The 19,785-nt window shown below is 33.0% G+C and overlaps 1 protein-coding gene across 2 annotated transcripts; it reads left to right on the top strand.

Moving 5' to 3' along the window:
* Positions 1 to 3,688: 3,688 nt before the first annotated feature.
* LOC110632151 (transportin-1) lies at positions 3,689 to 19,522 on the top strand. Of its 2 annotated transcripts, none has more exons than XM_021780269.2 (29): positions 3,689 to 3,972; positions 4,523 to 4,810; positions 5,002 to 5,091; positions 5,208 to 5,285; positions 5,374 to 5,454; positions 5,852 to 5,902; positions 6,177 to 6,262; positions 6,761 to 6,827; positions 6,909 to 6,965; positions 7,058 to 7,087; positions 7,205 to 7,264; positions 7,456 to 7,569; positions 8,210 to 8,323; positions 8,768 to 8,866; positions 9,011 to 9,136; positions 9,217 to 9,291; positions 14,824 to 14,895; positions 15,052 to 15,162; positions 15,591 to 15,674; positions 16,474 to 16,581; positions 16,827 to 16,928; positions 17,048 to 17,110; positions 17,209 to 17,304; positions 17,898 to 17,969; positions 18,055 to 18,179; positions 18,428 to 18,479; positions 18,563 to 18,631; positions 18,708 to 18,767; positions 19,035 to 19,522. In XM_021780269.2, the coding sequence occupies exons 1-29, from the start codon at positions 3,796 to 3,798 to the stop codon at positions 19,116 to 19,118; spliced, it is 2,691 nt and encodes an 896-aa protein (XP_021635961.2). In that variant the 5' UTR covers positions 3,689 to 3,795; the 3' UTR covers positions 19,119 to 19,522. The 2 variants fall into 2 exon arrangements, with proteins under 2 accessions (XP_021635961.2, XP_021635960.2); XM_021780268.2 differs by having other exon boundaries at positions 6,174 to 6,262.
* Positions 19,523 to 19,785: the final 263 nt, after the last annotated feature.

The following is a 19,785-nucleotide window of genomic DNA, read 5'->3' as shown; positions in this document are numbered from 1 at the left end:
TTTTTTATTATAATTGATTTATTCTAAATAAATTAAAAGCACTGGATATCGAAAGCTTGCGAAATCTTTAGTTTACCACAAACTCAAATGTCTAATTATCATTTTACAAATGATAAAATACGAATTTTTCTAAAATTCTTGTGTAAGGTTGTTTACATTAAAAAAATAATTTTTTTTGTTTAGGCCTTAATTCATTAAATTAATTTTTTTAAAAGTAATTTAATTAATTTTATTTCATTTATTTAATTAATTAAAAGCAAGATTATGAATAAATATCAAAGGAAATTAATAGATAATGGATAAAAATGGTTGTGTACAATTTATTAGATGAGATATTGCTGTCTAAATTTCAAACAACTCAGTCAAATAATCAAATTAAACTCCAGCAGTCTATTTATTTTTTATTTTATTAGTCTTTTATTTTTAAGATATCTCATTTACTTTTCGAGTGTAATTTTTAATTTACTTACCTTTAATTATCTGATAGATTATTCAGTTAGTCAGTTTTTATAATTATTTAATTAAAAGTGATATACTCAGTATTTAATACGTTATCCTAAATTATTAGCTAATCAAATTAGTTTTTAAGGAAATAAAGATATATTTTTATATATCTCCTTTGAGAATTAGTTACTTTATTATTCAAATTTTTAACAAACTAACAGTAATATTTCATTATTCAAATATAGGTTTTTCATTTTATACTAAATTTTGATAATTTTAATTAAATCACATCTTATTATGTAAATTTAAATTTTAAGCTAAATGGACAATCACATTAATTTTTTTATAATTTTTTTCTCATTGATCCATTTATATGCAAATAACAAAACCCATTTTCATGCAAATATATATATATATATATATATATATATATATATATATATATATATATATATATATATATATATATATATATATATTAGAGGTGGCAATTCGGATTGATGGGTCATGTTTGTGTCGTGTCAACACGCGACACGAATACGATTAAGGTGGACATGAATACGACACGATTAAGAAATCGTGTCAAAAATTTAAACACGAACACATCACTTCTATTATACAAGTTACACGACACGACACAATTAATATTAAATTGTATTAAGTGGATTCAACACGACACGACCCATTTAACACAAAATAATCCATTTAACATAATTTGACACGACTTAACCCATTTAATACGTTACATAAGTGGGTCCATGAGTCAAATGGGTTAGTAGGTCACGGATCAACACGTAACACGAATATTAAATCGTGTCATAAACATGTCAAGTCGGGTTAACGGGTTAACCCGTGATACAACATGATTATAATCGTGTCATAAATGGGTCGACACGAATTCGACATGAACATAAATAAGCCTAACCCAAATCCTATATTTTCGTGTCGTGTCCAAAATTGCCACCCCTAATATATATATATATATATATATATATAAATTTTAACAACTGTCCCTAAACTTATATAGTTGTAATACTATAGTCATTTAACTTTAGAATGTAACATAAAAACATTGTAGTACTTTAACTTTAAAATGTAACAAAAAAAACTCATAAACTTTTAAATTTTACACAATAAAATCACTCTGACTTTCAATCACTAATTTTTTAGTTAGAAACTGACGTGAACAGCTCCCGCATGGAGCTTAGTCAATATTTTTCTCGCATCTCTTATGCAAAGCATAAAATTATTCCATCTACACGTGAAAATTTATTATGTTTATAGAGAAAAAATTATTTAATTTACATATGGCTTGAGAGAGAAAAGAGAAATACTGAGAAAGCTTTATACTAAAACTGTCCAAGTCAGCGTCTAACTAAAAAATTGGTAATTTAATGTTAGAGGGATTTTACTGTGCAAAATTTAAAAGTTAATGGGATTTTATGTTACATTTTTAAGCCGAGATATTGTAATGTTACAATTAAATATATTGAGAAACAATTGTCAAAATTTATCCATATATATATATATTTTAATGTTTCGCATATATTATAAATGTTAACCCAAGTTTATATTTAAAATCCATTTTTTATTAATAAATCTACTTTGCGTGTGCATATAAAGATGACAACGGGTCGATTTGTTGCAGTATTTCATCTAATCAAAGCCTAATAAGATATGTTTAAATAGTATATAATTATGTTTGAAACAAATTCGTATTTAAAATTTAATATCTGTAACATATTCGGGTTGAATTTATGTTTTACATGTTGGTCATCTATTACCAAAACTAATTTATATAAATATTTAATTAAATATAAAATATATATATTTTTAATAATAATAATAAATTTTAATATATTGTTTATATAAAATAAAATTAAAATATTTTGCTAAATTATTAAATTTTAAAATATAAATGATTAATTAAAATTATTTTTTATGTAAGTTATTAATTAAAATATATAAAATTAAATGAATTTATATATTTTTCAAGTAATAATAATAGAGTTTAGAATGAAATTAGATAGTTGAGAATAAATTTTAATCGAGACCGAAATAAATTCAACTTATAAAAATATTAATTAAGTTCAAATTTGAGTATGGTGATTTCTGTGAATACCCTACTTGTTTCCATCCTTGTTTGCATGAGAATCTGATAATATAACTCGTTAGTACAATTAACAAACTGATTAATTAGTACTCCAATGTAGAGCAATTTTTAGTTATTGTTCGTTTTTTTTTTATGAATTTTATATTATAATCATGAAAATAAGATATCCACTAAAACATAAAATATGTTCATCAGAAACAATATAGTCAATGAGAAAATTTCGTTGATAGTTATTTAACGAGTATAAAATAAAAAAATTAAAAAGAATAGAGCGAAAAGAGCGAAAGAAAATTTCTCATTATTAAAATAAGTAATTTTTTATTTTAATCTATAAATTAAATTAAATTGATTTAATTTATTTTTTTTTAATTTCAATTAAATGCATTTTGATTATTTTATGCGACTAATTCAATAAAAAAAATTAAATTAATCAAAATAAACCGATTTTCATACAATATTATCAAAGTTTAATGTAAATCTTTAAAAGGAAGTCAAAGCTTCCTAAAATATGCCCAAGCCGCATTATATAGGCCAAATCGCAAGACCAATCCGCAATGTAAGTGTTAAATTACAACATGAGGCTAAACCTGCGTATGGAATTGTTATAAATTAATTTAATTTTAATTCAATTTAATTTAAATTTTATTTTATAAATTTTTAATTTTGACAGACTTAAAATTAAATCAATCGATTGCACATTTTTTTAAGAAAAAATAATAAATTAGAATATATGTATATATTACATAATTTATCACAATTTGGAATTACCAATAAGGATGTGTTAGAAATTGAAAATTCTATAAAAAAAAGGTAACCTTGAAAAAAAAATGTTAATTGTTGTTTCCCATATCCATTGATTTGGATTCGATGAACAAAAACTCTCATATTGTATAATAAAACGCAATCATTAGAATATTGTCCAAAATCATTGAAAAGCAAACTTTGTGCACCTTTTGTTTTGAATTCTTTAGCTACAGACAAGTAGACAGATAACACGCATTCATTCCGGCCACTTGAAAAAAGCTCGGGGATCCTTTTGCTAAAAATCATTAAAATAAGGGAAAAAAAGTGGCAGCCGGACAGTGAAATAATAGGGCCAATTACAAATAACTTCAAAATCAGGGACATAAATGCAAAATTTAGAGGACTGGGCTCATACTTTTATTCTCACTGGCAGTGCATTGATCGTCGTCTTTCTTCCATTTCCTGGCCTCTTCAGATTCCTAAGCTCGTTAAAAATGGCGACACAAGCTTTATGGCAGCCAAAGGAAGAAGGTCTCAGAGAGATATGTGGTCTACTCGAACAGCATATTTCGCCTACTTCTGATAAAACTCGCATTTGGCAACAGCTTCAGCACTATACTCAATTCCCCGATTTCAACAACTATCTCGCTTTTATTTTTGCCCGCGCTCAGGTTCCTTTTTCTTTCTATTTGATTGAATTTGTTCTTAAGAAACTAGGGATTTTGTTAATTTATCTGGCTTAACTGGAAAATCCTGTGAAAAAATGATAGTGCAATTCTTGTTTAATTATTAATTTAGTACACAATTTGAAGTTTATAATTTAATAAACTTCTATCAAGTTCATTCATTTTAATTTCCTTACCTACAATTGACGTTTATAATCTGCTTCATCTTCCAGTTTTTGCTGTTGCTCTGTTATGAAGTGGTTTGATAATGTTCTCAACTATGAGAATGTATAGTATGTGATGTCATGAGAAATTAGGAGCAAATTTTTAGTTGTGAGATGCAAAGCTTGTGCTGTAAAATACAATCCTAATCTGTATAAACCAAACTTTTATTGAGAATCAAAACTCTATAAGCTCGAATGTTTTCTTCACTCCAATGCATAAAGAAGGAAATGTTGAATCATATAAGATCTATATTTGTGAACCTTGTAGTTCTTTTAATTTTTTGAGTTATATCTCATTGACAATTTGTTTATTTGGCTTGTTTTCCGAACAGGGCACACCAGTTGAAATTCGACAGGCTGCAGGTCTATTGCTAAAAAATAATCTGAGAAGTGCATTCAAATCCATGGATCCTGCCTATCAACAATATATAAAATCAGAGCTGTTACCTTGTTTAGGAGCAGAGGATAAGCACATCAGGACTACAGTTGGAACAATTACCAGTGTTGTTGTTCAGCAGGGAGGAACTATTGGCTGGCCAGAGCTGTTGCAAGCTCTTATCCAGTGCTTGGACAGTAATGATATCAACCATATGGAAGGTGCCATGGATACTTTATCCAAGGTATGGCTTGCTTCCCTTTATCATTATATTAATTTAGATCAAAATGAAAACGTTGGGGTTTATTAAGTTCAGATCTGTTCATGTTGTTTCTTAATTTTCTAGAGGAGCTTCTTGAGAAGTGCAAGAAAGAAAAAGATAATATCACATAATTCTTTGCCTTAATATTATTGTACAATGCATTTGGGCCTTAGATCTGTGAAGATATTCCGCAAGAGCTTGATTATGATGTACCTGGATTAGCTGGACGTCCTATTGATGTATTCCTGCCTAGATTATTCCAGGTGACTTAAGCAGATTATTCATTTGTTTGTTACTCAGTTTTGGTGGTAGAGATCTTTCTTTATGGGTTTTGAAGTTCTTGCACCTAATTTTTTTAATTTGTTTCCTCATAAATCAGTTTTTCCAGTCACCACATGCCTCTCTAAGGAAGCTTTCTCTAGGATCAATAAATCAATTTATTATGCTGATGCCTACAGTAAGAATTCGTGCTACCCTCATTTCTGCTATATGAAACACTATCGTGTTCTTGGTGGGCGTACTTTGTTTTTCTTGTGCATGTGTAGGCTCTTTATCTGTCCATGGATCAGTTCCTTCGTGGCTTATTTGTCCTTGCTTGTGACCCTGCTGCAGAGGTTCGAAAATTGGTGAGGGCCTTCTTTATTCACTTATTCAATAGGTTGTATGCAACTGACAATATATTGGAAGTCATATTAAAACTAGTTGCATTCATTTCCTCTTCTTTTATTTCTATATATATACACACACACATAGCATGACAAAGTTCAGTTGTTGGTAAGCTGTTTTGGAGTTAATGAGTCATTGTTATATTACTTGACTGTTCCTTATTTATCTTTTTTTTTTTTGGGTTTTATACTTCATAAATTCTCTGTAGAATTTACATGTATTTTTGAGTTAGACTAATTAGTCCCTTTGGGATGTATAAAAGTGCAAGTTCAGGCATAAAGAGATGCAATTTATCATTGACTTGGTTGTTTATATCATGAGTGTTTGCCAATTTTTTTTTTTTTTTGCTATGAACAGGTTTGTTCAGCATTTGTTCAACTCATTGAAGTTAATCCTTCTTTCTTGGAGGTGCACATCATACTCTCTTTCATATTAGTCTAGTATTTCTTTTATATATATTTTTTTATTTAGTTTTATATATGTCACCTCATCATAGTATGAGGGTCAATTAATATGCAGGAGAATGCTTCAGAGTCATATTTACTTGCTTCCTTAATTGAAAACTAAATAATTTTATATCACTCATTTTTTGTTACATGCTTGTTCCTTTTTTTCCTTATTATCTGTAATGTTATTTAGTAGTATTTTTTCTTCCTTGCTGATGTTTGTTAGCATATAGCAGCCGCATATGAAGAATGTCATGGAATTCATGTTGCAAGCAAACAAAGATAGTGATGATGAGGTTGCCCTTGAAGCTTGTGAATTTTGGTATACCTATCAATTCACACTCTTTTTCTTTTTATGAATTATTTAATCGTTAGCTTTAGCAGTGACAGTATTATCCATTTTTGTGAAGGAGATTAATGCGGTCTACAATACTGGATGATAAATTGTTCCTTCTTACAAAAAGTGTCATTTTTTTTTCATTTCAACCAGTTTTATCGACCACTATAAATGAAAATATCTAATTATTGCATTGTGATTTCTAGTAGTATGCATATTTCTTGAGGAATGTCCAGGCATTGCCGGACTTTTTTGGTTAATGAAGAAAAAAATCCTTTTCTTCTAATAAGTGTGAATATGTGGGAATTTTTATAGATGTAAGATTATCAAATATTATTGTGGATAAGAAGAGAGCTTCAAGTGTTATCATATTACCAAAATTCCCTTAGTCTGTTAGATTTTAAATTTTGTATTTTTTTTAATGTTATAATAATCTCAATAAGGGGTATTCACATATCTGGAAATGTTTGTTCTGACTGTCAGGTCAGTATACTGCGAAGCTCAATTAAACCCTGAACTTCTAAGGGAGTTCTTGCAGCATCTAATCCCAGTATAACTCATGAGCTTGTGATCAATCTTTGACCATCTATTTTCCAGTCCCTTTTCTAAAATTGCTGTCTCATATTTTTAGATTTTGCTGTCAAATATGGTTTATGCTGATGATGATGAGTCTCTTATTGATGCTGAGGTAAATCTTACTTTGTGGTTTAGGTAGCTATTGTTTAATACTTGATAGTTGTTATTGTTTCATATCTTCATCTTCCTTTTCTTTATTTGCAGGAGGATGACTCACAACCAGACAGGGATCAGGTTACCACATTTCTGTGTTTTATTTTGGTTTTCTAATTTTAATTTTTATCTTTTTCTGTAAACATTTTTGAATTTTATTTTCATCTCATTTTATTATGGTGAACTCCTTATCTGCAGGATATGAGGCCTCGCTTTCATTCATCCAGGTTTCACGGATCAGATGATATGAAGGATGATGTATGATCTTATATTGTTACAGACTGCTTAAATTTCTTTTTCATGTTCATTGTATCATCTCTTTCTCATAATTTGACAAGTAAATAATTTGACTTGTGTATTAATGGCTGCACGGCGCTTTTAATTTTTCTTAATTAGTGGTTACTGCAAGAGGTTTAGATTTTATATTGACTTTATGAATTTTTCAACAGGATGATGACAGTTTAAATGTTTGGAACTTAAGGAAATGCAGTGCAGCTGGCCTTGACATTATTTCAAATATTTATAGGGAAGAAATTCTTCCAACATTAATGCCTTTAGTTGAGGTAATGTCCTGCACCATTGGGAAGAGATTACAGCACTAAAAGTTGCCTTTGGTTGTGATTTAATAGTAAAAAGTATCTAATGCAGGTGCCATCCGTTGAGAGTTGATCAATTAACTTTTTGATAGTTCAGCTTGCTCTTTTGAATCATTCAGTATTGGCTCACATGCTTTTTGGCATAGAAATTGGACTCCGTAGTATTTTTTGTATATTATAAAGGGTTAATTAATTTCTGGGTCTAGCTTGTAACCTGGCAGAAAACCTAGAGATAAGAAAATAAGAAGAAAGTAAAACAAACAGAATCCATAGAAGCTATTCCATGTGTATTTTTTATCCTCCATATTATATCTAATAACTTGGCTTTATTTGCTTCTAAAGTTTATACCAAAAATTTGCTTTGTTTGTTTTCTATTCTCCCTCCCTCCTCCCTCCTTAGAAATTTTAATTAGTTTATAGTTAAAATAGGAAATTCTCCTTTACTTCAATAAATGTCTTCCTGCAGCATTCATGCAATCAATAATATTCCATTCTGTATTTGTTGCTTCTTGTTGGATGAATATGCCACTGTTGAACAAACTCATTTTTTCACCCCACTTTGGAACTTCATATTTTTACAATGTTTAACCTATATTTCTTGGATCAGGCTAAGCTATCTACCTCTGATGATGAGACCTGGAAGGAAAGGGAAGCAGCAGTGCTGGCACTTGGTGCTATAGCTGAGGGTTGCGTTGAAGGTCTTTACCCTCATTTGGCTGAGGTAATATTGTTGCTGCTTTTATGCAATTGATTGTTTCTGGTGAATAAATTCCAAAAGAAGTTGGTGCAAGTGCAAGGTTTATGTGCAGGAGTCGGAAGACTTACAGTGCTAATGTAGATCATTTGCATTGCATATATCTTTTCATATCCTCCTTTTTCACTACAAGCATCTCCAACTCAACTTGAATAAACCTTAACCTAAATTTTGTGACATGAATCTTCACTTTCTAATAGTTTGTCCAACTTTAAACATGATGAATTACTTGTAACGCAAAATTTGGGGCTAAAACTATTAAAATCATGTTGCATGTGGTTCTGCTTAATTATGTTCTTTGGTATAAAAATTGCTAGATTGTGGCTCTGACATGATATGTGGCCAGTATTATTAACATAGTTTAGATTATATACCATCATTGTAATTGTTCTTATTTACCCTTATTTGCAGATTGTGGCATATCTCATCCCTGTATTAGATGATAAATTTCCGTTGCTTAGGAGTATTACCTGTTGGACACTTTCTCGCTTTAGCAAATTTATTGTCCAGGTATGAAGAACTTACTCTTCTTTGTTCTACTTATATATATATATACACACACACTCTTTTGAGTTATGCATTGTTTTGGTTTGTCAGATGATGCTCTGATTTTTTTCTTTTTTTTGGTTTGAAAATATAATATTTCCTTTCCAGAGTATTGCTAACCAAAAGGGTGCTGAACAATTCAACAAAGTTCTTATGGGTCTTTTACGGAGGATTTTAGACACTAACAAGCGGGTGCAAGAGGCTGCTTGTTCTGCTTTTGCTACACTAGAAGAGGTTTTTCCTGTAACCACTATATAATGCTATTATGCGTGCTTGATATAAATAGTGAACACAATAGTACATGTTAATTGCAGGAAGCTGCTAAAGAGTTGGCGCCATATTTGGAAACCATTCTCCAGCACCTTATGTGTGCCTTTGGAAGATATCAGGTTTTCTTTTATATTTAGTTATTAATTTTCACCAAATACTTGGAACTGTTTGATTGTTGGGATTACATATCCCACATCGGGAAAATAAAAAAATTAAGGGGTGAATAGAAATGAATGTATTGTAACATTGATTTGTCTAGTCATTTTGATCTGTAAAATAACTTAATTACTTATATATGCCAGATTAAAATGAATTAATACATAATTTACTCAGCACTACCTCCGAATTTAGCATGGTATCAGAGTTCGGTTTGGGTTGTGGATTTCAGCTGCTTATAAAGATGTATAATTGTAGAAAGAGATGATTCTCCTTGATTTCAATTAATCTGTACATGGATATATATATACAATTGATTCCTATAATTGTGTTCTACTAATTAGGAAAAAATCCTAAATAAGAAATCTTAAATAGGAATACAGAATATACAGAGACATAATATAGTGATTGACTTTTCATAACACTCCTCCTCAAGTTGGAGTATAGATGTTAATCATGCCCAACTTATTACAAATGTAGTCAATCCTAGTTCCATTAAGAGTTTTTGTGAAAATGTCTCCTAACTGCTCTCCAGTTTTGATGTGTCCTATTGAGATGATCTGTTGTTGAATCTTTTCACGAACAAAGTGACAATCAATCTCAGTATGTTTGGTCCGCTCATGAAACATCGGATTAGAAGCAATATGGAGAGCAGCTTGATTATCACACCACAATTTCGCAGGCAGGGAGGTCTTAAAACCTGTCTCATATAGTAATTGAAGTATCCACATTACCTCACATACTGATTCTGCTATGGCATTGTATTCCAATTCAGCACTAGATCGAGAAACTACACTCTGCTTTTTGCTTCTCTAGGACACCAAATTTCCTCAAATAAAAATGCAATATCCAGTAGTTAACCTCCTGTCAACCTTAGATCTAGCCCAGTCGGCATCTGAAAAACATTCAACATTCAAATGCCCATGATTATCATATAACAAATCTCTTCCTGGAGCGCCTTTCAGATAACACAAGATTTGTCCTAAGGCTTCTCAATGAGCAACAGTTGGGGAAGACATAAACTGATTTACCACACTAACAGCATAAGCAATATCAGGATTAGTGACTGTAAGGTAGTTCAATTTTTCTACCAATCTCCTGTATCTCTCTGGATCTTCAAACAACTCACTATCCCCTGTTAACAGTTGTAAATTTGGAGTCATTGGTGCACTACAAAGCTTAGCACCTAATTTTTCTGTCTCTGTCAATGGATCGAGAACATATTTTCTTTGAGACAAGAAAATACCCTTCTTACTTCTAATAACTTCAATACCCAAGAAATACTTTAACAATCCCAAGTTTTTGGTCTGAAACTGGGTTTGGAGGAAGGTTTTAAGAGATGAAATACCTGCAGAGTCACTCCTAGTGATGACAATGTTATCCACATAGACTACTAGGAGAATTAAACCAGCCTCAGATTGCTTATAAAATACTGAGTGATCACACTTACTCTTTTGCATACTAAATTCCTGTACTGCTTCACTGAATCTCCCAAACCAGGCCTTAGGACTTTGTTTCAAGCCATAAAGAGACTTCCGAAGCCTACAAACTTTATCCAACTCCCCCTGAGCAACAAACCCAGGTGGTTGCTCCATATACACCTCCTCCTGAAGATCACCATGAAGGAAAGCATTCTTAATATCCAATTGGTACAGGAGCCAATCATATGTAGCTGCTAAAGAGATAAACAAGCGAACAAAAGTAAGTTTAGCTATAGGAGAAAAAGTGTCAAGAGTAATCAACCCCATATGTCTGAGCATATTCTTTTGCTACAAGGCGTGCTTTTAACCTAGCCACAGAACCATCAGGATTTACCTTTACTGTAAATACTCATTTGCAACCAATAGCTTTCTTACCAGTGGGCAAAGGCAACAGTTCTCATGTACCATTAGCATCTAAAGCCTCCATTTCCTCTTTCATAGCAAAGACACTGCCATGATGAGACAAAGGTGTCTCACCAATGATTAGGGATAGGAACAGAGTCTAAAGAAATAACAAAATACCGAGAACAAGAAGATAATTGATTATAAGAAACAAAAGAAGAGATAGGATAAGTACATGAACATTTACCTTTACGAAGAGCAATGGATAAGTTTAGGTCAGAATCATGATCAGTATGAGGTACAAGATCTCCCAACGAAGTAGCTGGTGGAGGATCTGAGTCAGGAATCTCCAATCTCCTGGAATAAATATGAACAACGGGAGATCGAGATCTAGAGACAGAAGGAACAGGCTGTGGGAAGACTAGACATTGATTGGACAGTATATATTAAGAGATCATCCTCCTCCCCTTGACTCTCATACACAGATGATTGAGGAAAGAATGGAGTGGACTCAAAAAATGTGACATCTGCAGAAATAAGATAATGATTAAGAGTAGGAGAGAAATAGCGGTACCCTTTTTGGAGCCGGGAGTACCCAAGGAAGACACATTTGAGAGACTTCGGATCCAATTTAGTAACCTGTGGATGAACATCATGCACAAAACAGGTACAACAAAAAATACGGGGTTCAACAGGAAATAAAGATTTTGTAGAAAACAAAGCAATATAAGGAATATCCCCATGAAGGACAGAAGACGACATATGATTGATCAAAAAATATGCCATAGAAACTGCATCCTCCCAAAAGTGTTTAGGAACTTTCATATGAAAAAGAAGAGTACGAGTTGCCTCAAGAAGATGCCGATTTTTTCTTTCGACCACGCTATTTTGGGATGGGGTATCAATACAGGAAGACTGATAATACCATTTTGTGTCATATAAGATTGAAATTGTGTTGAAAAGTATTCTTTGGCATTGTCACTTCTTAATATGCGCATAGAAATATTAAATTGAGTTTTGATTTCATTACAGAAGGCACAAAAGATAGAAAATAACTTAGAATGATTTTTCATTAAATATAACCAGGTAACATGAGAGTAATCATCAACAAAAGTAACAAAATAACGAAATCCAGTTTTAGAAGTAACAGAACAAGGGCCCCAAACATCATAATGAACTAACTCAAAAGTGGATGAAGCCCGTTTATTGACTCTAGATACAGAAGGCAAACGATGATGTTTTGCAAATTGACACGACTCACATTCTAATACTGATAAAGACTGAAACTGAGGACAGCTTCTTCATGGTAGACAAAAAAGGATGGCCCAATCTACAATGAGTTTCAAGAGGTGTTAAGGTACTTAAGCAAGCAAGCGACCGCGGCACATGATTTTCTAGAATGTAGAGACCACTTGACTCACGTCCTATACCAATAATCTGCTTCGTCGTAAAATCCTGAAACAAACACTGGTCAGGAAAAAAGAAAACAGAACAATTTAAGGTACGAGTAAGTTTACTAATAGAAAGTAGATTAAAAGAGAATTTTGGTAGAAACAAAACAAATGACAAAGAAATTGATGAAGTCGGGTTCGTAGTTTCAGAACCCATGACACAAGAAGTAGAACCATCAGCTAAAGTAACAGTAGAGGAAGTGAGATTAGACTGAAAAGCAGATAGAATACTAGAATTACCTGTCATGTGATCTGTCGCACCAGAATCAATAACCCATTTGGATGAGGAAGACACAAGGCATGTAGTGGATTTACTTGACTCAGCGATCGCAGTGACAGAGGAACCGGTAGGCTTTAGATGCCTGATACTGGGAAAACTGTGCAAAATCCTCTACAGATACCAAAACAGTTTTCTCAGATGAAGATACTGTAGAATCCTCTGCTGCCATATTTGCCATCTGTGATCGCTGATTTTTTCTTTGAAGTTGCGGACAATTATATTTTGTATGGCCAGGCTCATGGCAATAATAACAAATGACGCCTCTTGAGTCCTGATTAGAACTAGCCTCCCCATTACGCTGATTACCTCTGTTGCCTGTAATTCTTCCTCTACTTCCTCTTCTGTTACCCTGTTGTCCATTTGGATTACGACTAATAGGAGCACAATTGGCAGGCTGTGAAGATTGAGTACTCTCTGTACGAAGAACCCGTGTGAACGTTTCATGCAAAGAGGAAATCTTAGAACTGGAGAGAATCTGAGATTTAGCAGTCTCATACCCTGAAGGAAGGCCTACAAGAAAACTCATAACAGCAAGTTGCTCCCGTTGGGCCTGTTGAACTTTCACATCAGGACTAAAAGGCAAAAATACATTAAGTTTCTCATATACTAGTTTAAAATCTATAAAATAAGCCGTGAGAGACTTATCCTCTTTCTCAGCGTAGTAGAATGCCTTACAAACATCATAAATACGGGAGATATTCCCTTTACCAGAATACAGAAAATCTAAGTAATCCATCAATTCCTAAACAAATTCACAATTATTAATTAAATTAATTACCTCACTGTGAATCGAGTTTTGAAGTTGCAAAAATAACCGAGCATCCTCCCTTAGCCAAGTTTGCCATGTATCATCAGTAGGTGGGTCTTTAGTAAGGTGATCATCTTTATCAATGCTACGCAAATAGACTCTAACAGTCTTTCTTCACTCCAGGTAATTCGAACCATTGAGTTTGTGTTCCGTGATCTTAGTCATCACCGGAATCACATCAGAAATAACATTCTTATTGTCTGCCATTTGTTGAGACGAAGAAAACTAACTGAAACGCTAATCCAAAGTGCTTACAGCCGCAAAATAACAAAAAATCACAAATCAAGCAAATACCGAAATAGGATCTAAGAGCCAAACCTCAGAAATCCTTTAATGGTGTACTGGATCAGGCAACAGCACAGTGTTGGAATGAGGGGGTTGAGGCGACGCCGGCGATGTTAATGGGAGTCGAAACGGCCGGTCGGCGGCTAAGGTCTCTCCTGAGCTGGGTGGTGAGAACAAATAGTCACTCTAGATAGATGACCTGCTTTGATACCATGCAGAAAGAGATGATTCTCCTTGATTTCAATTAATTTGTACATGGATATATATATATACAATTGGTTCCTATAATTGTGTTCTACTAAATAGGAAGAAACCCTAAATAAAAAATCTTAAATAGGAATACAGAATACAAAATATACAGAGAAATAATATAGTGATTGACTTTCCATAACAATAATTAAGCCCGTATTGGGTTAAATATTAACTAATTGTCAAGTGACAACCATGTGGTTGCACTTGATGGGGAAATGTTGGGATTACATATCCCACATCGGAAAAATGGAAAGATTAAAGGGTGAATATAAGTGAATGGGTTGTAACATTAACTTTGCTAGTCATTTTAACGTGTAAAATAACTCAATCACTTATACAAGTCGATAATAAAATAAATTAATATATAATATGCTCAGCACTCTCTCCGAATTTAACATTGATCATGGAACATCTTTAACTAACGACCATAAGTGCATAGTTATTGATTAACACTTCCATACTTGATGGAATTGTTCATTGAAAACTAGGACACTTTGGATCATTATGTTCTCAAGTGTCACAGAAAATTATGTGCTGTTATTATATTTTCTAATTGTTTCTTTTATTATTATTATTATTATTACTATTATGTTCAGAGAAGAAATCTTCGAATTGTTTATGACGCTATCAGTACTTTAGCAGATGCTGTTCGAGTGAAACTTAATCAGGTATCTGTTTGATGTTTATATGTCCTTTCTTTTTTGCTCCTCTTTTGCTTTAGGAGGCCAAAGAGATGAATGCTGAATGCTTGTTTGCTTACTGGTCTTTTTATACCAACAGTATATCCTTGCTAATTTTTTCTTTTTTTTTTTGATGATATACAGCCTAGATATCTTGAGATTCTGATGCCTCCATTAATTGCAAAGTGGCAGCAACTTTCTGATTCAGATAAAGATATTTTCCCACTGTTAGAGTGCTTAGCATCTATAGCACAGGTATGTTGGCTTACAGAGTGCTGTACTGTAAGATGTACCACTGTTGCACCTTGAAAGGTTAATGAACTATCTAACAGTATGGTGTGCTATCAATGGCAGTTGATGTTAGCTGTACAACTTGCCAAGTTATTTATTTGTCTTTCTAAATGGGTATCTTTTTTCTTGCTAAGGAGTAATCAGGTGTGTAAAATTCTAGAGGGATATAAATAGAGCATAGTGTTGAGATTGCATATCAGATGACATGGAGCCCAATAAACAAATTGTTTAAAATGATGGTTTCCTTAATAATGTTAGGTCAACAAATCCTTTTATTGTACTCCCTCAGTTGTTTTCCATGGTGCTTCCACTTGATTATGAAAAAGTTAAATCTTGCTACAGGAAAAGAGGAAACTGTGAATGTTAATATTTTTTTTTCTTTGACATTTCAGGCACTTGGAACTGGATTCTCTCAATTTGCTGGACCAGTATTCCGGAGGTGCATAAACATCATCCAGTCACAACAATTGGCAAAGGTTCATTTTTTTGTCACCACCTGTTTTTCTTGGTCCTGACTTTGCCTGGCAGACATTGTTCTTATGTTTGAAAGTTGGTTCCCATGAACCCCAAAAAAAAAGTTTGAAATTTATTCTTAATGTGTTCTGAGTATAAGTTGCAAGGCTCTGCCAGTGAAAAGGGGGGAAATCTGAAGTCATATATGTATGTGTGTCTATTTGCCTTTATTTTCTCAATTTACAAGCCGTACTTTTTCACTTTTGTATTGCTTTTAGACTTGGTTACTGATCTAAGTTTTGTGTTTTTGTATATTATTTATTGCTGATAGTAGATTTAGGGCATATGTCACTATCATCTTTGGGTCATTTGTGACAAAAATTTAATGTTTATTGCTTATCAAACAAGTAAATAAGTGCATAATTTCCCAGAGTTTCAGAAATTCATTATTTTCAGTCAGGGTGCTCTTTGGAGTCGTGTATGTATTTACTACCAGGATACGACAACAAAGTACTTTTGATGTACAGTGCATATCCAAGTGAGCTGAAGCTGAAATTGTACTAAAGTTGCCTATTTCTGTTTAGTAATGGAGACCAAATTATATGGCATTTCCTCAGGCTTTATCTACAATTGTTTTCATTTTTTTGTTTAAATTGATTTTGATTATGTTTTCAGCTGTATCTAATGTGAGATAATCAACAATTTGCTTCTAATATTAGTGGGATTATGAGCAAGAAATTTGTAATGCCTTGACTGTGAACTTTGTGACCTTGAAAATATGATTAGTAAAATAACTCTTAACTCTCACTCTATCACCCGCAGGTTGATCCTGCATCCACTGGAGTTCAATATGACAAAGAGTTTGTTGTCTGCTCTTTGGACCTAGTCTCAGGGCTTGCAGAAGGTCTTGGTAGCGGCATTGAGAGTTTGGTATTTACCTGTTATAAGCTTCTATTAGTGTGTAGTGTCATAATATATCCTTCTGGCATTTTAATGCAATTATTTAAAATTTGCAGGAATTATATTGCGGATTCACTATGGCATTTGTCCATCTGTGATGATGCATTCTACTAATCTAAACTAGAATTTTGATAAATCAAAGTGCTGTTGAAGATGTTATGCAACTTATGCATGTGAATGCCTTTTCACATATGTTGATGCTATCTCTATTATAGGTTTCACAAAGCAATTTGAGCGATGTACTTCTGCAGTGCTGTGTGGATGATGCTCCTGATGTCCGACAAAGTGCTCTTGCACTACTAGGAGACCTAGCAAGAGTGAGTTTGGGTGGCATACTGTTTAAAATTTCTTCTTTATATCATTATTTAGATTTTCTTTGTTCTTATCTCTATATTTATATAAGAAACGTAACAAGGTTGGTGGCCTTTTTTATCAGTTTTGCCCAGTGTATTTGCGTCCCTCTTTATCCAACTTTCTTAAAATTGCAGCCAAACAACTGGTAAATTGAACTCATTATCTCTTCCATCATTTCTGATTATGGGATCTATATTCTGGTTGCCTTAAGCCCTTAACATCCACACAAAATGATGTTTGCAGGGTGCTTCTGATCTAAAGGAATCATTTTCAGTGACAAATAATGCATGCTGGGCAATTGGTGAATTAGCAATTAACGTTGGCTCTTCAATTTCTGAAGTACTTTTTCCAAGTTTGACTAAAATGTTTCTGGATGCTATTTTATGCTTGCTTGCATCAGCTGGGTATAAATTTAGGCAATCCTATAATGTATAGAAGCTTTTCATGAGGGCAGATTTGCAGTTGGTCTTACTATTTAGATAATTAGTTTTGATGCTTTTCAAGGTGGACCTGGGATTTTTGTTCATTTTCATCTATGGATGGATAGTTAATGCTTTGCTTTCATTCACTAACTAAAGCAAAAAGATTCTGTCATAAATGAGCTAGTTAAACACTTTGTTTACTTTACTACTGTGCATGTTTCTTGAATATTTATTGAATGGCTCTTACTTTTTACTATCGCCTAGATTTCTTGAATATTTATTAAATGGCTCTTACTTCTTACTATCGCCTAGATTGTACTTCTGCTATACTTGCATTTGCAGTTCTACATGGCTGCACGGATTTGGTGGATAGACTAATGTGTGTCTGCACATGCACACTTGCTTATTGAACCTGGGTCTCTCTGATAATACCACTTTAACCTGAACTTATGCAAAAAATTAAGAGTACACCTGTCAAGAGTGATCCTACTTTGTTCATTGAATTATCAGGTTCGTGAAGAAGTTTCACCGGTTGTGATGACTGTTTTCTCCTGCCTAGTTCCAATCCTCCTCCATGCAGAGGTATTATTTTGTTATCTGGGTGAAGTAAAATAAAGCATTTCTCATCTTCAAGCTGTTAGTTGATATAGTCATTTCTTGTTGGCAGGGTATTAATAGGTCACTGGTAGAAAATAGCGCCATCACACTTGGGAGACTTGCTTGGGTCTGTCCAGAGATTGTGTCGCCACATATGGAGCATTTTATGCAACCTTGGTGTGCTGCTTTATCCATGTAAGACATTGTACATTTTTTGTCCTTTGTTGATGGTCATATGATTTCGTTGCATCTGTTAGCATGAATGCAGTTATTTCTTTTTTTATTGAAATATACTTGAAATTGAAGTTGGACACTAGTCTGTGAGACGATTCTCTAGATTTTCTACACTATTGACTATAAAATATGAATGCACTTGAATTTAAATTTCTAAATGCACCATTTTATTCTTTTGACTTGTTCATATATAAATGAATTCTTGGCAGGATTCGTGATGATGTTGAGAAGGAAGATGCATTCCGTGGTCTATTTGCAATTGTATGAAAATTCACTTTTGGCTTATTTAGTAAAATCATCTGTCACCATTGTAATCTCGTAATAGGGTTTTCATGCTTCTGCAGGTGAGATTAAATCCATCTGGGGCATTGAATTCACTGGAGTACATGTGCAGAGCTATCGCAAGTTGGCATGTAATGTCACAAAAACTGCAGTGCTAAGTTTGATATACCAATTTCTGTGCATGAATGATTTACATTCTTCTATCAGGTAATGAGGAGTGAGGATCTACACAACGAAATTTGCCAGGTGTTGCATGTATATAAACAGGTATTCTCTCTCTCTCTCTCTCTCTAAATCGAACTTCATGAACAGTTTCTTAAAAACAACTACTTTGAAGGGTCACAGGATTCTTTTTATTTGTGACAGGTATTTACTTATTTTTAAATTTATAGAGGATGGTGTTTGACTTGTGCTTATTGCAAAATTAAATATAATATCTTGCTCTTATAATTGCATCATTATTTTAATATATTTGTGGGGTTTGTCTTTATCGGCAAAGTACTCTAACCAACTGATACACGAAAAATTTTACAGATGCTAAGTGATGGATCATGGGAACGCTGCCTATCAGCTTTGGAGCCTCCAGTTAAGGATAAATTATCGAAATACCAGGTATAATATTGTTTACCTCGGTGGATTTGCCCTTCGAGTTTTCATCAGCGGAGCTGGATTCAAGGCTTACGGATTCAAAACTAAGTTTTGGTCCAATCTTTCAAAGATTTAGTTGTCGCAGCAAGGGTTTAACGGTGAAATATGCGACCTTTTTTATGTCTCTTTAACATTGATTATCGACTCTTGTAACCCCTTTTTTCTTCGACAAATGAAGAATACTAAAGTTGAAAATCGGAGCAGTATACAATCGGGAAACGAGCAATTTTCAAGCGCTTAGCACACATTAATTCCATGTATAAATGCAGTCCGTAGTCTTTTGTTCATATTCAATTAGTTGATGACTACAAGATTTTAACCTGATTGCGAACGATGTGGCTATCAGTAAGGTTTTGTTGTTGTTGTTTTTTGAAGTTCCCTCCTTTTGTTTTAATTAATATTTGTTGAATCAAAGAGAAAAAGTAGAAAATTTATGTTGTGTGATTCTAACATTTATGGGAAGACTCAGTCTCAATTACCATTCAAAATCTGAGTCAAATTGGATTTGAATCGGTAATTAAAGAATCACCTTCCATGACACAGCAATGAAACGCCATGTCTGCAGAAAAAAAGCACCCGCATCGTCTCTTTGAAGGGTTAAGAATGAATCTCTGGAGTCAGACCAGAATGACCAAGC

Source organism: Hevea brasiliensis, chromosome 12, assembly GCF_030052815.1.
Source record: "Hevea brasiliensis isolate MT/VB/25A 57/8 chromosome 12, ASM3005281v1, whole genome shotgun sequence".
Taxonomy (NCBI): Eukaryota; Viridiplantae; Streptophyta; class Magnoliopsida; order Malpighiales; family Euphorbiaceae; genus Hevea; species Hevea brasiliensis.
Note: the sequence above shows the minus strand (reverse complement) of the source record. Positions and strands in the feature narration are given on the sequence as shown.